Source organism: Hemiscyllium ocellatum, chromosome 17 (genome assembly GCF_020745735.1).
Source record: "Hemiscyllium ocellatum isolate sHemOce1 chromosome 17, sHemOce1.pat.X.cur, whole genome shotgun sequence".
NCBI lineage: Eukaryota > Metazoa > Chordata > Chondrichthyes > Orectolobiformes > Hemiscylliidae > Hemiscyllium > Hemiscyllium ocellatum.
Genome location: NC_083417.1, coordinates 65,299,922 through 65,327,102, shown reverse-complemented (window position 1 = coordinate 65,327,102; position 27,181 = coordinate 65,299,922). Strand labels below are relative to the sequence as shown.

The 27,181-nt window shown below is 47.8% G+C and overlaps 1 protein-coding gene across 1 annotated transcript in view; it reads left to right on the top strand.

Annotated features, from left to right (window-relative positions):
* Positions 1 to 27,181, top strand: part of elmo3 (engulfment and cell motility 3) — a 116,112-nt gene that overhangs the window by 79,690 nt on the left and 9,241 nt on the right. The window contains exons 16-18 of the mRNA XM_060838261.1: positions 15,538 to 15,701; positions 23,471 to 23,583; positions 26,978 to 27,082. Coding sequence (XP_060694244.1) covers positions 15,538 to 15,701; positions 23,471 to 23,583; positions 26,978 to 27,082 — 382 coding nt within the window. The remainder of the gene's footprint in view (positions 1 to 15,537; positions 15,702 to 23,470; positions 23,584 to 26,977; positions 27,083 to 27,181) is intronic.

Sequence of the window (27,181 nt, the reverse complement as noted above, 5' to 3'; positions counted from 1 at the left end):
ATGTGCAAACAAGGATCTGAAAGCGGGCGTGTGCTAACTCTGTACGGAGGTGAGGAGCCCCCACTTTGAACTGTAGACACCAGGAGCATTCTGGTATCAAACACTCATTCACCACCCGAAAGAGTAGCATTGGCTCCCAGCGCTGATGGAAGGGTTGGAGTGGCAGGGGAACAGAGGGCCATTGTGCTGATATATGGGGTGTGCGAGGGTCCCCCTGGTCACCTGTCAGCTCTGAGGTTTACATTGGTTTAGCCTCGTTTACGATAGGGCCACCATTTCCTTGGTAGATATTGGATGAGCCAAGTTCCCTTGCAATTTGTCAACTCCAGAGAGGGTGTCTGTTGTCTGTTCAACCCTGGAGGCATAACAACTGGAATCCCAACAATTTTTTATTTGAATGTGCTCATGGGCATTGGGTGGTGTTGGCCGGACCTGCACAACTCTAATTGGGAAGTTGGTGACGAGCTGTCATCTTGAGCTGGTATAATTCTTGGTGCGTAATGGCACCCACAATGCCTGCAGGGAGGGAGTTCCAGGATTTTGACCCAGCAACACTGAAGGAACAGCGATATATTTCCAAGTCAAGATGGTGAGTGGCTTGGGAAGGAACTTGCAGGGGGTTGTGTTCCCCTGTATCTGCTGCCCCTGTCCTTTCAGGTGATTGAGGTCATGGGTTTGGAATGCTCTAAAGCAGACTCCGTTGAGTTATTACAGTGCCTCTTCTAGATCGTATACCCTGCTGCTACTGAGTGTTGGTGATGGAGGGAGTGGATGTTGGATGGGGTGGATGAGGTGCCAATCAAGCTTCTTGACTGTTGCTGGAGCTGCCTCCATCCAGGCGAGAGGGGAGTATTCCATCACACTCCTGCCTTGTGCCTTGCAGACGGTGGACATACTTTAGGGAGTAAGGGGAGGCGAGTTGCTCACTGCTCAACTCCTGCTTTTGTAGCCGCAGTACACACGTGGCTGGCTCAGCTCAGTTTCTGGTCAATGGAAAACCTCAGGATTTTGGGAGTGGGGGGATCTCAGCCAGGATAACGCCACGAAACATCGAGGGGAGGTGGTTAGATTCTGTCTTGCAGGAGGCCACCATTGTGTGGGGCAAATGAGGCTTGCCCCATTATTGGGCCAAGCCGCACGGACATTGGCAGCAGTAATTGAGGACAGAGATGTCTTTAATACCTGAGAGAGATTGATTAATTCAGCGAATTGGTTGTGAAATAGCATTGTCAGCGTCTAGTGAACACTCGCTCAATATGTCTTGTGGGGTTTGGTGAGGGGCTAGTCCTCATGCTTTGTTCCTCACATTACATCACCATGCTTTCACCTCAATGTGTTTTTGTCTGAGTGAGACACTTTTTTTGTCTAAAAGCTTTTCAGCTTCAACACTGGGACTTATTGACTTAAACTCCGAGTCAAAGGATGACGTGTTTTTTTTCCCTCAGTGCCCGAGGTCATACACAGCCCTGGGTAGGCCCAGGCCTGACTGGAGTGCGTCAGGCCCCTCTGTGTTTCACTTGTGTCAGCACAGCCTGCGTGTTGTGAGGCACTGCACAGGCACTAAATCGAGCTGCTGCCCAGGGAAGGTTTCATTTCATTTCCGGCCAACCTGCTCCGACAGCCCATTTACTGAAGCTTTCAATGGCCCTTGGTGTGAGATTTGGAGGCAGTACCGTCCTTTCACTGGTGAAAGAGTGGAAGCTGTGCAGCGCCCTCCTCGCCAGTCAGTCCACTCAAACGCGGACAAACCGGCTTCGACAAGGGCGTTAAGGTAACTGAGGGGGAGGGAACTGCTGTTATTCCCAGTTATCAGTTGCTGTTCGATGTGCGTCTGTCCCTTTGACGGAGTCTCGGTGGCTACCCCATGGCGATGCTCACACCCCATTTGGGATCAGGAACACGTCCCTGCTTCAGAGGTGGAGCTGAGAGTTTCCCCTGGGTCTAACCCTGCAGGAACTCTTTCTTCCAAGAGGAGAGATGACACTGATCACTGGTAATCACATTGAATAATAATCCAGAGGCCAAGGCTAAAACCCTGGGGATGCAGGTTCAATTCCCAGCTTGTGGAGTTTAAACTTTATTAGTACGTTGATAAGATCAAGCTAGTGTCTGTCAGGGTGACAATTATCATCAATGGTTGTAAAAGCTTGAATGTTTTGGTAATATCCCTTACCAAGGGGAATCTGTCCTCATTACCTGGTCTGCTACTGCATATCACCGTGGATCTGGACTCAACTGCTCTCTGCAACGGTTCATCAAGACACTCGGGTCCAGGGAAATCCGGGGTCCAGGGAAATCCGGGGTCCAGGGAAATCCGGGGTCCAGGGAAATCCGGGCTGGACAACAAGGGGCAGAGATTCCAACTTCCATTTTTGTTTATTAAAAAAAAGCTGGTTGTAAGTAGATCCTGGAGAGAAGGATGACAGTTGGAGGGAGTGTCTCCATATTGGTTGCTGTCGGTTCCTGTCCCAGCATCCCTTCACCAGTCAACAAGAATCGGCTTCAATACTTTGTGAGCTTTTTCCTGATTTGAATAGAATGTTTTCTCCAAAGTTGGATCCAAGTGTGTGATGGGATTGATTCTTGAAGGTTTGCTGAGGAGAGGGAGAAAGCTTTGCGCCCGTCTCGCGCCTTTCCTGGACGCGGACTGGTCTTACAGCGTTTTCCTTTGGAAGGTGTGTTTTTAAGGTTGGCAGTTGATGCACAGCAAGATCCCAGTGTGACACTCGCTCAGTCTGTTTTCAAATCAAGGTGGTTCTGGGAAAAAAAAATTGCTTCGGACGCCTCCTCCACTTTGAAGTAATGTGGGGGAGATCTTTAAAGACCACCCGAGGGGACAGACAGGACCTTTTCAAAGTCCCGATCAGGGAGACTGTGTCTTTGACGGTGCAGCCCAGCTGCAGGCCTGAACTGGAACGCCTCGGGACTCTGGAGTTGAACCCGTGACCTTTGAATTCAAGCGCTGCCACCCGCCTCACCGTTGATCTCAGTCGCGACCCAGGCTTGAGATTCCAGGAGCATTGGCATTAAGTGGGCAAGAGGAGGCCGTGTTTCATTCTCCAGTGGCACGGTGGTTAGCACTGCTGCCTCACAGCGCCAGAGATCTGGGTTCGATTCCCGCCTCACTGTCTGTGTGGAGTTCGCACGTTCTCCCCGTGTCTGCATGGGTTTCCTCCAGGTGCTCCGGTTTCCTCCCACAGTCCAAACATGTGCAGGTCAGGTGGATTGGCCATGCTAGTAGTGTTAGGTAAGGGGTAAATGTAGGGGTATGGGTGGGTTGCGCATCGGCGGGTCGGTGTGGACTTGTTGGGCCGAAGGGCCTGTTTCCACACTGTAAGTAATCTAATCTAATCCTGCTCCCCTCCTCTGTCAATACTCAATGTGAGATACCGTGAGGGGGATGTTTTAGTCTCTAGGCCCCTCTGCCATTGGTGCCAGTACATTCAGGGTGGGCTTTGTACCTTTCTCGTGGCAACTCAAAAGAGTCTGCCGCGTAAACATGAACGTTTGTCAGGGCTGCTACAGTCGTGACTTTTGTTATTCAGAGCTAAAAGGGTGAGGCCAACAAAGAGTTAAATAGTTTGGCAGTTGGCCACCAGGCACCCTGGCAGGGCTGGGCTGGGTAGCTGCCAAAGCCGTGTCAACAGAGCAGGTACAGTTAGTCAGCAGAGGCCGCTCTCGTCAGCTGGGCACGCACCCACCCCTCCCCCTCCTCCTTCCCCCCACCCACCCCCCCCCCCCCACAGCGCTCCCCCCGCACCCTCCAAACACAGCCAGCAGCTCAGCCACCTAGTGAGTTCTCTCAGTGAGTGCAGCGGGCAGCACAGAGCGGGTGTAATGAAGAGAGAGCCGGACCTCGGAACGTTAGCTTGCTGCCTGTCTGCACAGATGCTGTCTGCCTCGCTGTGATCTGCAGTGCTTCGGAGTGAGTGTACGTGTGAGGGAGAGTCAGTGTGTCAGCTGTGGAGCAGATAGAGCCAGTGTGGGGGAGAGAGAGAGAGAGAGAGAGAGAGAGAGAGTATCAGTTTGGGAGATCTCAGTACAGATACAGTTGTGGTAGAGAATCAGTGTGAGGGGGCAGTCGGGGGGAAAGGGTGAGGGAGGGTCAGTGTGGGAGTGAGCAACGAATGGTCAGAGATGCATGAGCTGCATGTGTAAGGAGAGAAACCATTGATTTCTCTACTCTGGGAATCTGGTTTACACAGTAACTGCCCCTGTGTGAACTGGGTGTTCTGATGGGACCTGAGGGAACAGTTTGGGGTGTATTTTCCCCTTCCGTCTGTCTGTGGACCGGTTCTGAAGAGGATGCTGGGGCTGGATGCGCCTCTCTGAGGTAGGACGCTACCTGCAGTCACCTCCTTTCTGAATTGAGCAGCAAGAACGGGAAAAGGCTGCAGGTTTGTTGACGTTTGCTGAGTCAGTTCACCCTGTCCAACATCTCCGATCTCAGACCCAGTGTGATTCGCCACTGGCTGCAGCAATCGGTAGCGTGTGCTTTTGGGATCTTGCTGTTCCTGAATGGCCCCCATGATCCAGTCCACATAAGCAATCGCCTGTTAGAACCCAACCAGGCTCACCGTCTTGATCAAAGTGGGGCTCTTAATGATTTTGTTTTGTGCTGGTTATACACGGAAACATGTAGTAGGGACTTTTAAAGCAAGGAACAGCCTTGAAAGCTTTGTTTCTATAACAACGTTGGCCTGGGAGTTGTATTCAGCAGAGCTGTTTGACTCCTGTGGGCCACCGTAATATTGCTCACCGGTTCAAACTCTGCTGGGTTGTCCATCCGTTCAAGATCCTGTCACCCATTTAGGCGCGGGCTCACCGATAGCAATGTGAAAACCACACTGAATCTGCAGAAGCTGTTTCTCCAAAAATCTTTGCCCAGAGGTGGCATCTCTGACTAGGCCCAGTTTTTATTATTTCTAATTGAGGAGGCAGTGGTGCCATGGTAACATCAATGGGCTAGTCACCCAGAGAACCAGGCTAACGCTTTGGATACATGGAGTTCAAAGCCCGCCATGGTAACCTTTAAATTCAATATTAAAAAGTAAAAATCGCATCTCATGATTTAAAAGTATTACAATGTAACTATGATCTGTTTTTATTGTTTAAAAAAAAACCCCATCTCGTTCACTAATATCCTTTAGGGAAGGAAATCTGCCATCCTTACCTGCCCCTCACGGGCTGGCCTTGCCCACGATACCCACATCCCGTGAGCAAATCAAAAACAAAATTACCCTTGAGAAGGTGATGGGGAGCTGCCATCTTGAACCACTGCAGTCCACCAGCTGTGGGTTGACCCACGATGCCCTGAGGGACAGAATTCCGGGATGTTGACCCGGTAATAGTGAAGGTACGGCGAGATCTTTCCCAAGTCAGGATGGTGAGTGGATTGGAGGGGAACTTGTTCCCATGTATCTGCTGCCTTTGTCGTCATAGTGGCCGTGAGGTTTGGAAGATGTTGTCAGAGGAGTTTTGTTGATTTACTGCAGTGCATTTTGTAGATGGCAAACGTTGCTGCTATTGAACATCGGTGGTTCAAGGTGTGAATGTTAACAGTGGTGGATGGTATAGCAGGTATGAGGGCTGCTTTGTACTGGATGGTGTTGAGCTTCCAAGTGTTGTTGAAGCTGTATACATCCAAGCAAGTGGGGAGGAGTATACTGTTACACGACTGAGTTGAGCCTTGTAAATGGTGGACAGGCTTTGGGGAGTCAGGAGATGAGTTATTCTTGTAGATGGTGGACAGGCCATGAAGGTAGCCATCCTGCAGTGCCTGTCCCTGAGTCAGATGCACGTTCAGACATTGCCTGCTTCTGCTTCCAAGCTGGTCAGTATAATTCAATCTCAAATACAATCCTCAAAATAGCTGGTAAACAAGAAAGCTAGCAAAATCGAGAAACTGTCCTGACAAAAGGTCAGTTGCCAGGGTCACAGCTTCCCGATACCAAAATTAATCATGGTGGAATGTCAGAACAAGGCAAGGCCCACTCAGCCTTTCCATTCTGCCCTGTCATTCAGTTAAATCAATATGATCTGCAACCAGCTCATCAACTCACCCACAATAGGTGGGCACGTAGCCCAGTTATTAGCACTGCTGCCTCACAGCGCCAGGGACCCAGGTTCGATTCTCCCCCTGGATTTCCTCTGGGTGCTTCAGTTTCCTGCCACTGTCGAAAGATGTGTAGGTTGGGGTGAATTGGCCATGCTAAATTGCCCATAGTGTCCAGGGATGTGGGGGTTAGGGTGAATTGGCCATGCTAAATTGCCTCATAGTGTTAAGGGATGTGTGGGTTAGGGAGAATTGGCCATGCTAAATTGCCCATTGTGCCCAGGGCTGTGTGGGTTAGGGTGGATTGGCCATTGTGCCCAGGGATGTGTGGGTTAGGGTGAATTGGCCATGCTAAATTGCCCATTGTGCCCAGGGCTGTGTGGGTTAGGGTGGATTGGCCATGCTAAATTGCCCATAGTGATCAGGGATGTGTAGGTTAGGTGCATGAGTCAGGGACTGGAGATTAAAATCGAGAGTGTGGCACTGGAAAAGCAAAGCAGGTCAGGCAGCATACAAAGAGCAGGAAAATCGTCGTTTCGGGCAAAAGCCCTTCATCAGGAATGTAAATAGAGCAATAGGGAAATGGCTCTGGGTGGGTTACTCTTCAGAGGATCAGTGTGAACTTGTTTGGCTCAAGGGCCGGTTTCCACAGTGTAGGGATTCTATGATTCTATCAAAACTCACTGTCCTTGGCCCATGCCATGTCAGTCTCAAATTTCAAATATACAGTTGATCTCTCATCAACTGCCATTTGAGAAAGGGAATTCCCTTTGTACATTAAAGTGTTTCCTAGTTTCACTCCTGATAGGTTTTCAATTGTGGCCACCTAGTCCCAAAACAAATAAAAATACTTCCTCTCTACCTTTCCCTGAGCGGCTCTCCTGATGTCATGCAACCTTCAATCAAGTCAGGCTTAAGCTTCCAACTTCCAGGGAATGCTACCCTCGTTTGTGAAATCTCTCCTTGGGATTTAACCCTGGGAGATCGCATCTTATTTTGGTGAATCAGCACTGCACTCCATTCCAGGCCAATATGTCCTTCCCCTGGTGTGGTGACTCCAGTGACCATTGTCTGCCCATGGCTTTGTAGGCTGGGACCACCCTGTTGTATTCTAGTCCCCTGCACAGAAAGGTCAGCACTCCATTAGCCTTTTGGTTAGTGTCTGCACTTGATCATGAGCTTTCAGAGGTTTATCTGGAACAAACTTTCTTCTATCTTTTTTCTGAAGTCCTTTTGCCACAGTTTTACTAATTCACGTCTTGTGTTATAACTCTGCGTAAATTTACACTTGTATGGCTCAGCTTCCCACCTCGATTGTACTTCCAATCCGTGACATCAGTTGTAGACCCAGTCGGCAAATTAAAAATCTTTCCCAAACTGTTAGCTTTGTTCCATTTGCCAGTGTTATTACAGGGGGGGTACGGAGAGCATGGACTGCACCCATTAGTGAGAAGGGTCAATGACGCGAGAGTGGAATTTTAAACTGAAGGGCAGGAGGCTTAGAAGGGAGTTGAGGAAATGTTTTTTTTTCCACCCAGAGGGTGGGGGGGGCCTGGAATGTGCTGCCTGGGAATTTGAGACGGGAAACCTCACACAATCTTGAAACAAATTCTTGGATGAGCATCATAACATTCAAGGCGATGGGCTAAGTGCTGGTAGAGCAGATCAGTTAGAGACAGTCCAACAGTGCAGAAAGAGACCTTTCAGCCCATCCGATGTCTGCCGTCCGAAGAGCATTCAGACAACAGACACAATGGGCCAAAGGGCCTGTTCTGTGGTGTATAACTGAATGGCAGGTTTGGGTCTTTTTCTTCCTTGAGAATTGATAACCCTCTCCCATCACACATGAAAAGGAGCGATTACAACACGACTGCATATGGGCAAGGTCCCAACAGATCCGGACTGCTGGAGGCCATACCCAACGCAGCACTTGTGAAGACCAGAACAATTTGGGCACTGTCACAAGTTAATCTCAATGTCAGGTTAACTTCCAAGCTCATCTCTTTCTCTCCCCCAGTGCCATTGACCCACTCATGCATCAGTGACAATGAATAAAGAGCCGCACTCTGTTCAGGATTGGTAGACGGAGTATTTTTAAACACATTTTCTGTCATTTGATGTTCCCATCTCCATGCTGATCAGTGAACAGAGTGTTGACAGTAACTATCTGGGACAAGTGTGATTAATCCATCAACAAAACACAGAATGCAGGAACTCTGTGAAACAGAGAATGCTGGAGAAACTCAGAAGATCTGGCAATATCGGTGGAAGGGAATAGTTCATCTTTCGAATTCGAAACATGAAGTCTGTTTCTCTTCACTGACTTGCTGAGTTTCTCCAGTATTTTGCTTTTGCTATTAACCCTTTCTTGGGCTAAAGGACAGGGGAGTGTAAATCTGGCATTCATTTTGTCAAAATTACTTTCTACCACTTGAATTTCCACCCACCTCGCTTCCTCTTCTCCCTCCAGCCCTGCCACGCCAATCCTCAGGTTCTCTGTTCCCCCCCCCACCCCACCCCATCTCTGACCCAATTCCTCATCCACCACCTCCTTCATTTCCTCACTGCTCCATCACCCACTCCCCATCTAATCACCTTGTTGCTTACACTCTGGGGATAATGGTAGCAAGTGGGGATTAAGATGGACAGGTCTTGAGGGATTCAGTTTGTTTCGATTGCAAAGACAGGAAGGGTGCCACAATTAGCTGAAGCTCCCTGAGACTGAGGGGGGTGGGGGTGAAGACATATTGGGGGCTCTTACAGGATCCTTGGTGTTAAGTAGAAAGTGAGGACCGCAGCTGCTGGAGATCAGAGTCGAGAGTGTGGTGCTGGAAAAGCACAACAGGCCAGGCAGCATCCGAGGAGCAGGAGAATCGACGTTGATATCCCTGTTGGAAAGCCAGGGTGGGGATCAGCTCATCCACTGTTCAGATTGATGCATGAGGACTTGACCCACTTCACCTCACACCTGTAAATGCCAGCATTTACAGCAGGGTCTCTCAAAGTGGGATTGCCAAGCTGGGATTTCAGAGTCTCAGCATCCCACCCAGATCCCCCACCCTATGCCCACAGGATGGGGCAATTTAGCATGGCTAAACTACCTAACCTGCACATCTTTGGATTGTAGGAGGGGAGAGTGTGCGGAGTCTACACAGTCACCTGAGAGAGCAATCAAACCCGGTTCCCTGGCGCTGTGAGGCATCAGTGTTCACCACCATGCCACCCCGTACCACCAAGAGATGGTGATAGTTGCCATCTTTGGAGTGGGCTCACGGTCGGAGACAAAAGGATACACTGGCACTGCTTCAGGTCCTGTTTTCAGTGAGTCCTCACTGGTATCGTTAAAACACTGCAGGCAGGCGATGAAAACACAAACAAATAAATATTGCAGATGCTGGTGAATGTGAAGGTCTGGTGATTAGGGCTGAGCTTGTGGGGCTTTGTGAGGCTGAGCTGTAATACATGTTTAACAACGTGATGACACTGATCTGGAACGCAGTCCACTCAGCACTAATATTATTTGGGTGTTTTGTGTAGGAATTAACACTGTGTGGCAAAACAATGCTGGCCTCTGATTCCACAGAAGTAATACCCTGCAGGAAAAAATAGGCTGGAGAGAGGGAGAGGGGAACAATTACTGACAGGGAATCTCTTCAATATCAGCTCAACACCTTGAACCGTGTGTGAGATCATATCCTTTGTAAGTATGTGAGGAAAATAAACCAGATAATGTAAAAGGAAAGGCGAGAGCGGCTTTTCTCCGAAAATACTGAGAGGTGACCTGATAGGTGTGTTTACGGGTTCCATCAAAGCATAGAAATGGACCAATCAGCCCATTCGATGAGATCATGGCTGGTCTGATAACCCTCAACTGCAAATGTGTTGCTGGTCAAAGCACAGCAGGCCAGGCAGCATCTCAGGAATAGAGAATTCGACGTTTCGAGCATAAGCCCTTGACTCCTGATGAAGGGCTTATGCTCGAAACGTCGAATTCTCTATTCCTGAGATGCTGCCTGGCCTGCTGTGCTTTGACCAGCAACACATTTGCAGCTGTGATCTCCAGCATCTGCAGACCTCATTTTTTACTCGAAGCTGATAACCCTCAACTCTACTTTCCTGCCTTTTTCCCGTAATCCCTTGATTCCCTCGGTGATTAAAGATCGATCACAGCCCTGAATATACTGAATGGTACAGCCCCCTGCAGTAAAGAGGTCCATGGATGCACTCCCCTCTGAGAGAAGAAATTCCTCCTCATCTGTGTTTTCAGTGGCTGAGTCCGTACTCTGAGATGATGCCCTCTGGTTATAGGCTTTACTGAAAGGGGTCTTTTTGAACACCGGAAGAAACGTGTGTTTCAATAATGTCTCCTCTCATTCTTCTAAGCTCCGAAGAATACAAGTCCAACCGACTGAACCATTCCTCATAAGAAAATCCGCCCCCCCCAATCCTACCCCAATACCTGGGACCAGTCTAGTGAACATTTTCTGGACTCCCTCCAATGCCATTATATTGTTCCTTGGATGAGGGCTCAGACACTGCTCCCCGTATTCCGGCTGTGTTCCGACAAGTGCTTTGCACAGATTTAGCAAGCCCTTCCCATTTTTGTACAAGCTGACTGTTCCAGTTGTCTTCCTTACTCCCTGTTGAACTTGTGTCCCATGGATCTTTGAGAGTCCTGCATGAGGACTCCCCTGTGTTCCAGCATTGTGCAGTCTCTCTCCATTTAAATAATGGTTAGCTCCTCTATTTCTTCCTGCCGAAGTGCATAACCTCACATTGTATTCCATCTGCCAAGTTTTCACCCATTCACCGAACCTTGTCTGCATTCAACCCCAGGGCATCAATGTGGACTTCAACAGTTTCCTCATTTCCCTTCCCCCACCTCACCCCAGTTCCAAACTTCCAGCTCAGCACTGTCCCCATGACTTGTCCTACCTGCCTATCTCCTTTTCCACCCATCCACTCCACCCTCTCCTCCCTGACCTTTCACCTTAATCCCCTCCCCCACTCACCTATTGTACTCTATGCTACTTTCTCCCCACCCCCACCCTCCTCTAGCTTATCTCTCCACACTTCAGGCTCACTGCCTTTATTCCTGATGAAGGGCTTTTGCCCGAAATGTCGATTTTCCTGCTCCTCGGATGCTGCCTGAACTGCTGTGCTCTTCCAGCACCACTAATCCAGAATCTGGTCTCCAGCATCTGCAGCCATTGTTTTGACCTTGTACCCTGCACAGATTCACTGTATCATCCTCAGCACTTGCCTTTCGATCTAATTTTGTGCCTTTCACAAACTTGGCCACAGTACATTCAAGTCATTCACGTATATTGTAAATAACAGTTTGACATAGGGTACCCATAGAGAAGCTGTTTCCTCTCACGGGCGTTTGATACCAGGAGTCCGAATTAAGCACTAATAAATCTCCTTTAGGATTTAGACCATAAGACCATCAGGCATAGAAGCAGAAATTAGGCCATTCAGCCCATTGGGTCAGCTCTGCCATTCAACCATGACTGATAAGTTTCTCAACCCCATTCTCCAGCTTTCTCCCTGAACCCTTGATCCCTTTAATACACAACCTATCTATCTCCATTTTAAATATACTCAATGACCTGGCCTCCCCACCCTTCTGTGGCAATAAATTCTATAGATTCCCCACTCTCTGGCTGAAGAAGTTTCTCCTTATCCCAGTTCTAAAAGGTCTTCCCTTTACTGTAAGGCTGTGCCCTCGGATCCTGGTCTCTGCTACCAGTGGAAACATCTTCCCAACACGTACTCTGTCCAGGCCATTCAGTATTCTCTAATTTCAATTAGATTCCCCCTTCATCCTAAACTCCAACGAGTATAGACCCAAAGTCCTCAAGCATTCCTCAAATGTTAAAATATGGAGCAGTTCTCCACTGAAGAATGGGTACCCTTCTACCACAGGGACAAGTTAATGTAAACGGTGTCGCTGCATTTGAAGAGACTTCTGATGTGTATGAGAAAGCACTGGTAGGATATGCTGAATGAGTGGGCTGAGGTAAGGTGGGAAGACATTGTCAGGTGTAATGAACACTTTGTACCTGCTGCCACTATGGGATAGGGACAGATGGCAACCAATTCATGCAGGTTCATAGTTCCTTGAAAGTATACTCGCAGGTGGACCGAGTTGTGAAGAAGGCATTTGGTACGTTTGTCTTCGTTGGTCAGTACATTGAGTAGAAGAGTTGGGAGGTCATTGGCTAGCCCGCTTTTGGAATACTGCGTACAATTCTGGTCTCCCTGCTAGAGGAAGGATATTGTGAAACTTGAAAATGTTCAGAAAAGATTTACAAGGATGTTACTGGGACTGAGGGGGTTTGAGCTATTTGGGGGGGGGGCTATTTTCACCGGAGCATTGGAAGCTGAGGGATGATGTAATAGAGGTTTATAAAATCACGAGGGGCATGGGTAATGTGAATAGTCAAGGTCTTTTCTCCCCCTAGTCGTTGGGGGGGGGGGTGGGGAGTTCACAACTAGAGGCCATAGGTTGAGTGGGGGAACGTTTGAAGGGGGCCTAAAGGGCAACTTTTTTCTCTCACAGGGTGGTGAGTGCAAACATTTCAAAGGGATCTGGATGGATACATGAGCAGGAAGGGTTTACAGGGATGTGGGTCAAATGCTGGCAAATGGGACAAGATTAATTTGGGATATCTGGCCAATATTGGACCAAAGGATCTGTTTCCGTGCTGTACAATTCTATAACTCTGTGTGTTAGGTCCCACAGACTATATTTGGGATAATGAGCAGTTATGCTTTTGGAAGTGGTCAGGATGCACCCTGCTGTGGTGTTAGTGCGGGTAAACACAGCAACAATTGTATGTGCGAGATCAAGTGCATCGCTGTGACTTTGTTTCTCTCGTGATTCAAACATGAGTTCATATCTCATCGTGACACTCGGTGGAACTGAAATTCAATTACTTAATAAATCTAGAAAAGCTAGTCACCCAGTGACCATGAAGCTATCATGAAGATTTCTGCAAAAACCCATCTGGTTCACTAATGTCCTTTCGGGAGGGAAATCTACCATCCTTACCTGGTCTGGCCTACACGTAACTCCAGACATCTAGCCATGTGGTTGAGTCTCAAATTCGCCCTGAAATGGCTGAGCAAGCCAAAGATTGGCATCCAGTTGCTACAGAGAGCCTGAGGAAAACCAGGTGGAGTGCCTTGCATTAACCGAGTACCAGTACCCGCCCAATCACCCTGCAATGGCCACCTCACTAGAATCGGTGGGGGGTTGTTGTAACTGGGAGAGCTGATCCACAGGCTATCCAGGCAAAGTTATACTCACCTTTCGGACAATGTCCCAGAATCCATAATCACCACCAGCTCCGTCCCACTCACAGGACCGATTGGCCAGAGGTGGCACCACTGTGGTATATTGCCCTGTGGGGCATTAGTTTTGATTCCAGACCCCGTGAAATCTTGTGTCAGACTGGGGGAAAGCAAACCTGCTACTTGTTATCCCCTCGGCTGATGAATCAGCAGTCCTCCCATCTTGATCACCACTTGGAAGGTGCACTGAGGGTGTCAACGGCTTAGAATGTACCTTCAATGTTCATCAACAACAGTAGCTTGGAAGCACCGTTACTGACCAAGCTGGGAGAGTACATAACGAGTAGACTGGTAGATTAACAAAGTGAAGGAACCAACAAGGGAACAAATCCACTTAACCTTATCCTCACCAATCTACCTGCATTGGTATGGTAATTATTGTAGGAGTGATCACAGCACCGTCTTTGAAAGTGAGACTTCATCTCCACACTCCATCTTGTGTGGCGTTTATCGCCTTGCAAAATGCAATAGATTCAAAACCGATCCAGCAACTCGGACTGTGAGGTCTACAGCAGCACCCGAATTGTACGGCCCAGCATTTCCCCCCCACTCTACCATTCCATCAGGGCAAAGGATCAACTCTGGCTCAAAGAAGAGTGTGGGAGGGGATGTCAGGAGCAGGCCTCTGAGGTGGTTACCTGTTAAAGCTCCATTATTGGCAATCATCAATGCAATGTGTGGTGCAGCTACGTGATCCCACAAGCAATGGTTCAGGTCATGACTCTGGATCTGAAATCCTGCCAAAGATCAGGCTGAAGCATTTCCAACTTCAGCCAGAGTTATCAAGTAATGATCAGTCTCCCCCTTGTTGTTTTATCGGTTTGATTTATTTGCTTACTTAGACTTGCTTTGTATTAATCATGAGACATGGTTTATTATAGTTGAAACACAAGATATATACATTGCAATTCTATAAAAACCTGTCTTTCCCTCTGACTTCCTGAGTAACCTTACAGTTCTTAAATAACTATGTTCTCACACTGGTTTAAAATCTGCTTTGGAGGCACAGATGGTAAAGAAGTTTATACTACCCCAGTTACATCTGGCCGAACTGAGGATGACGCCATTCCTTGGTTCCTGTTGCTCGTACAGTGACTTGCTGTCGCTTACTATGTTGGCATGGTAACTAACTGACTATGTAGTTTACAGCAGTTTGATACAGCAATGTAATTAACATAATTCTGTTCCTCCATGCAAATTGGGTTTCTGTCCCAGGAAGGGTGTTACAAAAGGCAGTCTTGGATATTGTAATGTCCCTATTGACTGAGCTGACCCTAGCGACCGGGCTGTCCCAAGGCAGTTCCACTGAAACTCCGACCTATTGTTCCACCCGAAACCATGCAGCATTGTCTCGTCAACACTTATTCAATGTAGGAAGTCGAGGTAAATGTTCTTTTGACCTGATCCAATTCCAAATTGGCCAGAGTTCCCAGCATGCTGTTCAGCTGGCCAATGCTGCTTTTACTGGAGCCAGAAAAACTGCAGATGGTGGGATCCAAGGTAGACAGGCAGGAGGCTGGAAGAACACCTTCTCCGGGCTGGAAGAACACAGCAAGGCAGGCAGCGTCAGCAGTTGGAGAAGTCAATGTTTTGGGCGTAACCCTTCTTCAGGACTGGGGTTGGATGTGGGCGGAGCTGCAGATAAAGGGGGTGGCGGGGCCAGGGTGGAGACAGGTAGAGGGTATGACCTGGTTGGTTGATAGGAAGGATGAACCCGGTAGGTGGCTGAGAGGAATGGGAGGGGGAGTGGCTAGGAGGGGAGTTGGGGGATGGAAAAGGAGGTTATTTGAAATTGGAGAACTCAATGTTTGAATCCTCCAGGCGGAAGATCAGGTGTTCCGCCAATTTGCGGTTTGGTTCATTGTGGCAATGGAGGAGGCCGAGGATGGTCATGTTGGAAAGGGAGGGGGGACGGGGAATTAAAATGGGTGGTGACTTGGGGGAGGGGGGTGGTCAGGTCAGCCTCTGCGGGCCTGGCTGAGATGCTCGGTGAACTGTGCCCTGAGTCTACATTTGGCCTCCCCAATGGTGCTTTTACTGTCCCGTAAGAGCTGTTATTTTGTTCAGAAGGGACGGTCTTTCAACCTGTTGAAAGAATCAATTTGTTGTGCTGTGTGTTCCAGGTTATGCAGGTGGTACGGGAACAGATTACGCGGACACTGGCCTGCAAGCCCACCTCCCTCGACGTTTTCCGCAACAAAGTGAATGCTATGAACTATAGTGAGATTCTCAAACTCCGGCAAACAGAGAGGATGCACCAGGAGGAGACTCTTGCACCACCAGTCCTGTAAGGCCCTTGGCATAGCAGTTGGAGAGAAGGTGAAAGCGGGGTTTGTAACAGGACGTGAACCACTCAGATCAGCCTGCCTGTACCACAGATCCACGAGTGCCGTTGTAAACCTCCCTGGCGTTTTCGGTCTTTTTAACATTGGGTTGTGGGCACTGGTTGGTAGCTGTGAGAGTGGACTTTTGGTCACAGGTTTTCAGGCCCGTTAACTGAGATGTTGAACACGATTCTTTCAAGTCACATTAAGAACAGGAGGAATCCATTCAGCTCCTTGAGCCTGAGTCAGCATTCAGTCCCCCCCAGCATTGCACAGTGGCGTTTGAGACCCGTTGTATTTTCTGATCACATCGACCATATTCCATTCTCTCGGCCATCTTGGTCTTGTGGCAGGAACATATATCTGACCTTTGCCCTCATGGTTTTGAGTCTACTTCCCTCATGAGCCATAAGGAGCAGTGACTGGCTAAGAATCGAGAATATCAGTGAGCCAATTTGTTACACAGTTGTGCAGTCACAAAGACCAAGGCTTCAGCTGCTCTGAGTCCCACAGTATTTAATGTTTTTACATTTTACCGTGCTGAGTGAGTATGCCACAGAGAGGATAAATCACAGGCTTCCAGTGATCACTGGTTGGAAGTGTTCACACGCAGACCAAGGATAAGAAACTGTTTTCATTCAGCCCTCACTTCATGAATGGCCACTCAACATGTGGAACCATTCAAACAGGCTGAACCCATCAGCACTCCAAACAAGACCTGTTAGTCAGGATGGAGGTGGTCCAATGGGAGAGAATGGCAATGAATGCAATGGAAAATGTTTGATCTCTTGGCATTTGTTGCAATGATTTAAGAACAAGGGCTTTAGGTCTCTTGGAATTATTTTTAATGGGACTAAATAGGAAGGGATTTAGTCCGTTGGAAGTATTTTCGATGGGAGTGAATGGAGAATGATTTCTTCCCACAGTTTCTCCAACAATTTCTGCTTTTGTTTCAGATCTCCAACATCCTCAGTTCTTTGCTTTATGTTATTGAATAGGGAAGGGTTTGTTACATTGGGATCATTTACAATGGGAGTGTGTGGGGAAGGGTTTGTTACATTGGGATCATTTACAATGGGAGTGAATGGGGAAGGGTTTGTTACATTGGGATCATTTACAATGGGAGTGTGTGGGGAAGGGTTTGTTACATTGGGGTCATTTACAATGGGAGTGTGTGGGGAAGGGTTTGTTACATTGGGATCATTGACAATGGGAGTGAGTGGGGAAGGGTTTGTTACATTGGGATCATTTACAATGGGAGTGAGTGGGGAAGTGTTTGTTACATTGGGGTCATTTACAATGGGAGTGAGTGGGGAAGGGTTTGTTACATTGGGATCATTTACAATGGGAGTGTGTGGAGAAGGGTTTGTTACATTGGGATCATTTACAATGGGAGTGTGTGGGGAAGGGTTTGTTACATTGGGATCATTTACAATGGGAGTGAGTGGGGAAGGGTTTGTTACATTGGGATCATTTACAATGGGAGTGTGTGGGGAAGGGTTTGTTACATTGGGATCATTTACAATGGGAGTGTGTGGGGAAGGGTTTGTTACATTGGGATCATTTACAATGGGAGTGTGTGGGGAAGGGTTTGTTACATTGGGATCATTGACAATGGGAGTGAGTGGGGAAGGGTTTGTTACATTGGGATCATTTACAATGGGAGTGAGTGGGGAAGTGTTTGTTACATTGGGGTCATTTACAATGGGAGTGTGTGGGGAAGGGTTTGTTACATTGGGATCATTTACAATGGGAGTGTGTGGGGAAGGGTTTGTTACATTGGGATCATTGACAATGGGAGTGTGTGGAGAAGGGTTTGTTACATTGGGATCATTTACAATGGGAGTGTGTGGGGAAGGGTTTGTTACATTGGGATCATTTACAATGGGAGTGAGTGGGGAAGGGTTTGTTACATTGGGATCATTTACAATGGGAGTGTGTGGGGAAGGGTTTGTTACATTGGGATCATTTACAATGGGAGTGTGTGGGGAAGGGTTTGTTACATTGGGATCATTGACAATGGGAGTGTGTGGGGAAGGGTTTGTTACATTGGGATCATTTACAATGGGAGTGAGTGGGGAAGTGTTTGTTACATTGGGGTCATTTACAATGGGAGTGTGTGGGGAAGGGTTTGTTACATTGGGATCATTGACAATGGGAGTGTGTGGGGAAGGGTTTGTTACATTGGGATCATTTACAATGGGAGTGTGTGGGGAAGGGTTTGTTACATTGGGATCATTGACAATGGGAGTGTGTGGAGAAGGGTTTGTTACATTGGGATCATTTACAATGGGAGTGTGTGGGGAAGGGTTTGTTACATTGGGATCATTTACAATGGGAGTGAGTGGGGAAGGGTTTGTTACATTGGGATCATTTGCAATGGGAGTGAGTGGAGAAGGGTTTGTTACATTGGGATCATTTACAATGGGAGTGTGTGGGGAAGGGTTTGTTACATTGGGATCATTTACAATGGGAGTGAGTGGGGAAGGGTTTGTTACACTGGGATCATTTACAATGGGAGTGAGTGGGGAAGGGTTTGTTACATTGGGATTATTAACAGTCAGATTGAATGACATTGGGATTATTCAGTGAATGGGAAAGGGTTTGGAAAATTGGGATAATTTACAGTTGGAGTGAATAGGGAAGAATTTGATACATTGGGATCATTTACGATTGGAGTGAATGGAGAAGGATTTGTTGTATTGGGATTATTTACAGGAAGATTGAATGGGGAAGGATTTTGGTACCATTGGGATTATTCACAGTGGGAGTGAATAGGGAGGGGTTTGTTATAATGGGATTACTCACAGTGGGAGTGAATGGGAAAAGGTTTATGTTGGGATTACTGACAGCGGGAGTGAATGGGGAAGGATTTGCTATATTGGGTTTAGTTACAAAAAGGCTGGATGTGGAAAGGTTTGTTATATTGGGATTACTCACAGTGGGAGTGATTGGGGAAGGGTTTGGTATATTGGGATAATTTACAATGGGGGTGAATTGAATGGTGTTTGATAATTTAGAAACAGTAACAGTGGGAGTGAGTGGGGAGGAGGCGTCAATATGTGATGGAGCAGAGCTTAGAAAATGATTTCCTCACAATGTTAGTCAGCAGGAGGCAGTCTCCAGATCCCAGATTAGCTTTGCGTCTTAGGCTGAGGGGTGACCTTATGGAGGTTTACAAAATTTGAGGGGCATGAATAGGATAAATAGGCAAGGTCTTTTCCCTAGGGTCAGGGAGTCCAGAACTAGAGGGCAAAGATATAAAAGAGACCTAAGGGGCAACTTTTTCACGCAGAGGGTGGTACGTGTAAGGAATGAGCTGCCAGAGAATGTGGTGGAGGCTGGTACAATTACATTTAAGAGGTATTTGGATGAGTATATGAACAGGAAGGGTTTGGAGGGATATGGACTGGGTGCTGGCAGGTGGGACTAGATTGGGTTGGGATAGCTGGTCGGCATGGACGGGTTGGACCGAAGGGTCTGTTTCTGAGCTGTACATCTCTATGACTCTATGGAGATCGAATCTGACACTGAGGGAAGGACAAACAAAATGATTTTGTGTGTCCTTTCAGATGGATTCCAGCATTTCAACTGCCTGCAGCCCTGCATTTATTAGCAGAGGCAATAGCAAGCCTTGAGCCTGAGAGTTGTGATCGTTTGCTGTAACTAGTTAATTAGCTAAGTAGTTTAAGCAGTTTCTTCTCTTTATCCAAATTGGTTCATTGTTTTCAAAAGAGTAAAAATACAAGGTGCTGCTGGAACATAGTTTGTGAAACCCAAGGTCAGGTCTGAGGGGAACCAGAAATTCAACACTTAAGTTTGATGTGACATATATTAACATAGTAAAGATGGTAGGACAGGTGATGTGCCACAGCTGCAGCATGTAGGAGTATCTGATGCATCAACAATCCATGTCAACCACTTCGCTGGTAAGTGTCAATGGATTGAACAGCTACAGTTTATGAGCTGAGTGCTGATCACCAGAGGTCTCAGGGAAGGGTGGGGAAACATACCTGGCTATTTGTACCAGAAGGCAGCCACACCACTTAGTTTAGCTGACCAGGTCAATGACAAGGAACAGGAGGGTGCGACTGAGAGTCAGGCAGATAAGATTGAGAAGATAGAGCTTCACCCTTCGCAGTTGTCTTAACAGGTTTGAGGTTCTTGCAACTTGTATGGGCAAGAGCAAGACCTATACTTGTGGATGAGCAGACTGACCCCTGCATTGTGGTATCGCATGGCATCGCATCCAAATGGGAGAACATTAAAAAGACATAGTTGCTGAATGAACGTTGGGAGAGTTCAGCATGGTTTGGGGAATGGTCATCATTCTGAGCAGCTGAGAATGTGAATCCTGAGGGCCGTGTTGCCTGTCCAATGCCAGACTTCAGAAGGCATCAGCACTGTACTGAGAAATTCCCTTTGTTCTACGCTCCAAGATTTAGAATCAGTTTGGTTGGAATTGAGAAACAGCAAGGGTTATAAACATTGGTGGGACTTGTTTATAGGCCAGAAAATAGGAGTAATCATATAAACCCCAAAGTGTAAGCCAAGAAAGTAGAGGGGCATACCACAGGAGTAATATAGCAATGATGGAGGATTTGAATCTATATGTAGACTAGATAAACTCAATTACTGCCAATGTTGTTCCTTCAACTACCTGATGAAGGAGCAGCCCTCCGATAGCTAGTGCGTCCAATTAAACCTGTTGGACTATAACCTGGTGTTGTGTGATTTCTAACTTTGTGAACCCCAGTCCAACACTGGCACCTCCAAATCCTGACTGCCAATGTTGTAGAGGACAAATGTTTGGAATGTAATTGAAATGGTTTTCTAAAGCAGGACATTGAGGAACCAACCAGAAGACAGGCTACTTTAGGTCTGGTGTTGTGCAATGAAAAAAAGGGCAAATTGATCTTTTAATTTATGAAGGTACCTGAGGAAAGAGTCACCACAATCTGAGATTTTATATTAAATGTGAAAGCAATGTAGTTCAATAGGAAATTATGGCTGAATGGAAATGTGAAACCATGGGGAGTGAATTCTCGATAGCGGGTTGGAAAATGATGTTAAAAGGCAGACAGCAGTAGAACCAGACAATGGTTAATATTTAAAGAATGAATACATAGTTTACAACAAAAATAAATTCATTTAATGCACAAAATCTCACAACTAAAGTGTTCTAATTGTGAGAATTACATCAGCAAGGAAGTTACATGAACTATAAGGTTACCAAGAAAAATGGTGACACAAAAGATTGGGAACATATTAGAACAGTGTGATGGAAGAGTGTTAAAAACATAGATAAAGTAAAAATAGATAGGAGAGTAACGTAGCGAGGAACATGAAAATGTATGAAAAGATTAGGATAAGAAAACCAGTCAGTGCATTGGGTATAGGAGTTGAAATGTCATGTTGCGGCTGTGCATGACAGTGGTTAGGCCACATTTGGAAGACTGCGTGCAATTTTGGTCTCCCTGCTATAGGAAGGATGTTGTGAAATGTGAAAGGGTTCAGAAAAGATTTACAAGGATGTTGCCAGGGTTGAAGGGTTTGAGCTATAGGGAGAGGCTGAACAGGCTGGGGCTGTTTTCCCTGGAGCATCGGAGGCTGAGGGGTGACCTTATAGAGGTTTATAAAATCATGAGGAGGGCGTGGATAAAGTAAACAGATTAGATTTTTTCCCCCAGAGTCAGAGGACATATTTTTAAGGTGAGAGGGGAAGGATCTAAAAGGGACTGATGGAGCAATTCTTTCACACAGAGGGTGGTGCGTGTATGGAATGAGCTGCCAGAGGAAGTGGTGGAGGCTGGTACAATTGCATCATTTAAAAGGGCATCTGGATGGATATTGAATAGGAAGGGTTTAGAGGGATATGGGCCGGGTGCTGGCCAATGGAAAACTTAAATTAGGATATCTAGTCGGCATGGGCGCGTTGGACCGAAGGGTCTGTTTCCGTGCTGTACATCTCTATGACTTTATAAACGTGGCTCCATTAGAAGCAGAATTTTTAAAAGGGAGTTTAAAAAAAAGACAAGGAAATGGTAACAACTATTTGCGCCTGTGCTTTCGGAGGACAATACTAAAACCATCCAAGAAACAAAACTGCCAATGCAAATGAATGACATATTATTACTAAATAAAAGTGCTGGAAAAATTAATGGCACTTAAAGTAGTGAAATTCCTTGTGCGTTACCAAGGCCTTAGATTGTTAAAGGAAGTGGCTGTAACAATAGCAGATGTGTTAATGGCCATCTTTTACAATTCTGTGAACTTTGGCATTGTCCCTGCAAATTGGATGTAAGTTATATGTCACTGGATAGACCACTATTCCCCGAATCGTCACAATGTGAAAACTATCCCAAGCTTCCTATGTATTGAAAGTAACTGTGTCTTTACAAATTGTCTAACCAAAGGCAATTGGAAATTGAGTTTTAAATTGTACCTCTACACTTAAACCTGAAAATGTGTTGCTGGAAAAGCGCAGCAGGTCAGGCAGCGTCTAAGGACCAGGAGAATCGACGTTTCGGGCATGAGCCCTTCTTCAGGCTCATGCCCGAAACGTCGATTCTCATGCTGCCTGACCTGCTGCGCTTTTCCAGCAACACATTTTCAGCTCTGATCTCCAGCATCTGCAGTCCTCACTTTCTCCTCACAGACAAACTGCACAAAGCGCAAGCTGTGGTTGTTATGAATGATAAAGGGAAGAAAATTCAGGGAAACACAGTCCCCATTTAGGAAAGAAGGGATTGAGAAACTGGGGGATTGCAGACGCGTTAACCAAACATGTTAGAGTCTACAATGTGATCATGGACACTTCGAAAATAATGGATGAGGCAGAGTCAGTGCGGATTTACAAAAGGGAAATGACAAACATGTTTTTTAAAGTCTTTTTTTTAAGGCTATAATGGGAAATGTCTTGATTGTCAAGGAGATCAAGGGTTAGGGGAGAATGGGTTTGAGAAACCTATCCGCCACGATTGAATGACGGAGCATACTCAATGGGCTGAATGGCCTAACTTCTGCCCCGATGTCTTATGGTCTTAATAGATAGGGGAGAACAGGGTGAATGAGGTGTATTTAGATTTTTCAGAAGATTTTTGATAAGGTCCAACATAGTAAACAAAATTAGATCACTTGAGACCAGGGAAATATACTTAGAAGGATTGAGGATTGGTTAACAAATTAAGAATGGGAAGGATACATAGAGAGTAAGGGATGGGAGTCGAAAGGTAGCCATTCAACCCCTCAACCTCAGACTGTCATTTAGTGAGATCATGGCTGATCTTCCACAGCAACAACATTTTCTTGCGCTATCCCATCTCCTTGCCATGCTTTCACCAGCAGTCTCCATCTTGAACGCACTCAATGGCTGACCCCCTCCCCCCACCTCTGGACAGAGAACTGCAAAGAATTTGGCCCCCTCTGAGCGAAGTTCTTCCTAACTACTCTGAGACTGTCCCCCCACCCCACCCCAGTTCCCAGACCTTGCAGCCAGAGGGGAACTTCTTCCTGTCAGTCCGTGTAACACTGTCGTACTTTTGAATGAGATCATTCTTCCTTATTTTACATTTTGTGTCGCTGAAGAAAAGTACTGAAACAGCACTGAGAAAGTTAGCTTTGCTGGACCAATTTTATGTAGGCGCACACTTGTGTGACCTTGTAGATCTTTGCTTGTCTGTGCGGGTCTGTTCATGCAGCCTCTGACCACATGATCTCTTCTGGTACCCAGGGAGTTAAGGGAGAGACTCAAACCTGAGCTGATGGAGCTGATTAAACAGCAGCGCCTCAACCGACTGTGTGATGGCACTCTCTTCCGCAAAATCAGTAGTCGGCGACGCCAAGGTACGTCCTCCCGGTTCGAATGCTTCGTGTCATGGAGTCTGATTCCTTTTGCAGCTGTCCGTCTCCCTTTGTCTCATGTAGGAGCCGGTGCTGGCTCTACCATTGGCTCTTCCTTCACAGTGCTGCCCAGTGCTCGCCCCATTACAAGCCAACCCGCATCACCCACCCCCTCCCAACCTACCCATTACAGTCCAGATGCCTCTCCACCCATCCCCCACTGCATTACAAGCCAGGCCAGGCCCCCCATTCCAGGCCAATCCCCACCCCCCCATCCACAACTTACCCATTACAGTCAAGGTGCCCTCCCCCCTCTCCCGCATTACAGGTCAGGCCTCTTATTAGATTAGACTAGCTTCCCTCCAGTGTGGAAACAGGCCCTTCAGCCCAACCAGTCCACACCGACCCTCTGAAGAGTAACCCACCCAGACCCATTTCCCTCTGACTAATGCACCTAACACTATGGACAATTTAGCATGGCCAATCCACCCTGACCCGCACATCTTTGGACTGTGGGAGGAAACCAGAGCACCCGGAGGAAACCCACGCAGACACGGGGAGAATGTGCAAACTCCACACAGTCAGTCTCCTGAGGCAGGAATCAAACCTGGGACCCTGGCGCTGTGAGGCAGCAATGCTAACTACTGAGCCACCATGCCACCCACATTGCAGGTCAGGTGCCCGCCCAACATTACAGGACAGGCCAGGCGCCCCATTACAAGCCAACCTACCTATTTAAGTTCAGGACCCACCCCACACCCCCATTACAGGCCAGGCCTCAATTACAGACCAGACCCCATTACAGGGTCAGCCCCGTCACAATCCAACCCAATTCATTCCTGACCCGCAAACGGCCCTGGCAATCAGCTGGAAGAGGGGGGAAGATTTTGGTGTCTTGGATGAGGACGTGGCAGAAATCAGTCACGGTGCCTGAATGGTTCGGCTGTCGACTAGTTGAGCTGTAGGCCTTTCTTTCTCCTGTTTGCACTGACTGACCTACGGTTCCACTGACGTTGGGAACGTTGTCCCCCTCTGAGCTGGTTTACTTGAGATTCCCGCCGCTGAGGGCTGCCCTGCCCGGTGAATCTAGTAGTGGTGGACCCTGTGTTCAAACAGCCACAGGAACACGCTCCCCAGAGCCATAAATGGGAGACAGGAGCAACTGTGAGGGAGTTGTCATCGGTAAAATTGTCCTGAAAGGGTGTGATGGAGGGAGAAATTGGTGGTGTGGAAAGGAGCAATCAAAGAAACGTAGGATAACGTCAGTGCGGCACAACAAAGTCAGTGTGTTTGGCCAGGTTAGTGGAGCAACAACCTACATTTCTATAGCGCCTTACATGAAATAAATGTCTCAAGGTGGCTCGCAGCACTGTTAAAAAGCAGGATTTTTCCAGCCAGCCGCAGATGAGACAGGTTTTAAGGAGCATCTTGAAGGAGGAAAGCATGGCTCTCTTGTGGCACAGTGTGGTAGCGTCCCTACCCCTAGACTGGGAGGTCCCCAGTTTGAGTGCTCCAGAGGTGTGTGCAACAGCATTTCTGATCAGGTTTTTAAGAAAAAGAAAGGCTTTATTAAAGAAAAGGAGGGGGAGAAAATGAAGGTGGAAGGCAAGAAGTTGGAAAGAGAATATTCTAGAATTTAGGGCCCAGGCACGGCTGAAGGGATTACAGTTGGGAGGGAGTGGGGGGAGGGGTGCTCACAAGAGGCTGCAAAGGGAGGGTCTCAGGTAGTTTGGAGGGGTGTGGCCCTGGAGAAGCATCCTCTGCGAGTTGGCGGTTGGAGGGGGTCACTGATCGGAGGTGAACAAGTCCAGGGAAAATGAGGACAAGGGTTGGCGTACACACCCTTGCGCGTGGGACGGTGGGCTGTAACCATCCTGATTAAACCAGATTGACCCCGCCCCAGGAGGCTTTCTGCTGCCTCTCGAGCTTTCGAGGTGGTTTGTGTTTGGGGGTTAAAGGTCGGATGTCAGGCCTCCCGTGGAGAAGGTGTTGATAAAACAAGCTGAGCAGTTTGCAGGGGAAATATATTGTCCTGTCAGTGGTGGGGAGGGGGAGGAACCGCATTTGTCACTGTTCATTGCTTCCCCTGTCAGCATTTCATTCCCATGAAGTGACAGATTGGAGAGCAAGGGCTAATGTATGGCATCAACCCTTGAGGGAGTGTGGGGGAGGGCCGGGGTCAAGCAGAGATCGATGATGATTAAACGGAAAAACCCAAGCCTGGCTCTTTGAAAGTGCGTCTTCTTTGGGCTCTGTTTGTATGATTTCCAATCTGGTGCTGACATGAAGGGATTTAATTGGAATTGGCAGGCCTGATGTATACAGGCTGTAAATCAATTCCCTTTGAATCCCCTTGCCCACAGCAGCTGCTGCCCCGTGCCGACCTGCGTCAGTGTGACGGACTTTGATCCATCGAAATACAGAGATCCGGGATGATTCCATGTTGTCCTTGGATCAGGAGGACAGGTCACCTTTTTAGTCAGGGGCACGGCCACACATTGGTTAGTGATGGGACCGACCTGAGAGTGGGAGTTTGGTAGCTCAACTGAGGAAAAGCATGAAAAGGCCAAGTCCCCCTCAAAAGTAGAGGTGACCAGTTGAACCCATGAGCATGGAAAGAGGCCCTACGGCCCATCAGGTCTGTACCAACCCTCTGAAGAGCATTCCACCCTGTAACCCTGCATCTCCCCATGGCTAATCCATCTAGCCCACACACCCCTGGACACGGTGGGAATATTTCGTACAGCCTAACCTGCGCATCTTTGGAGGAAACCCGCGCAGACACTGGGAGGGTACGCAAACCGCACCCAGACAGTCACCCGAGGCTGGAATCGAACCTGGGTCCCTGGTGCTGTGAGGCAGTGGTGCTAACCACTGAGCCACCGTGCCGCCCCACAATCTTTCATTAAGGAAGATTAAGTGAAGATCATGGACGGGGTTCATAGATGTAGCAAACCCATTTGCATTCCCGGGAGATGAAAGTTGCAGGCCGTCCACAGTCACTGAGAAATCCGAGAGGGAATTCCGGAGAGATTCTTCAGCCGGAGAGAGCACTGAGAATGTGGAACCCACATGTTTGGGTTGTATAATATCAATATATTCTTGGCACTTTTGATTAAGCCCATGAAGGATAAGGGAATTGAAGGAGGTGCTGAGTCAGTGAGTGTACTATTGTAGTAGGAGTCTTGTTCGGGCATGGGCCGAATGGCCTGTGTCTTTGCTATTCAGTGGAATGCTGACTGGGTGGACTTGAGAGGAAGCTGGTATGAACTCCGAGCGGAGAGTGGTAATGCCCTCGCAGTGGGCGAAGATAGTGGCAGTGGGGAGTGGGGGGGAGAGCGTGGAGTAGCAGTGCCAAGGGGGGGGGTTAACCTTTTCCCTGTGTTCAATCTGACAGACAAGCTGTGGTACTGTCGGCTGTCACCCAATCACAAGGTACTTCACTACGGAGATGTGGAGGAGAGGGACGACAATCCAGCTATCGAGCTGCTGCAGGAGAAGAGTACGTACTGCTCCCGGAACTTTCCGCAAACACGGAAAATCGAGGTGTTCAAGATAAGTCGCTTTTGTGAAGCGAGTGACCATGTGGGAGTGGCTACAA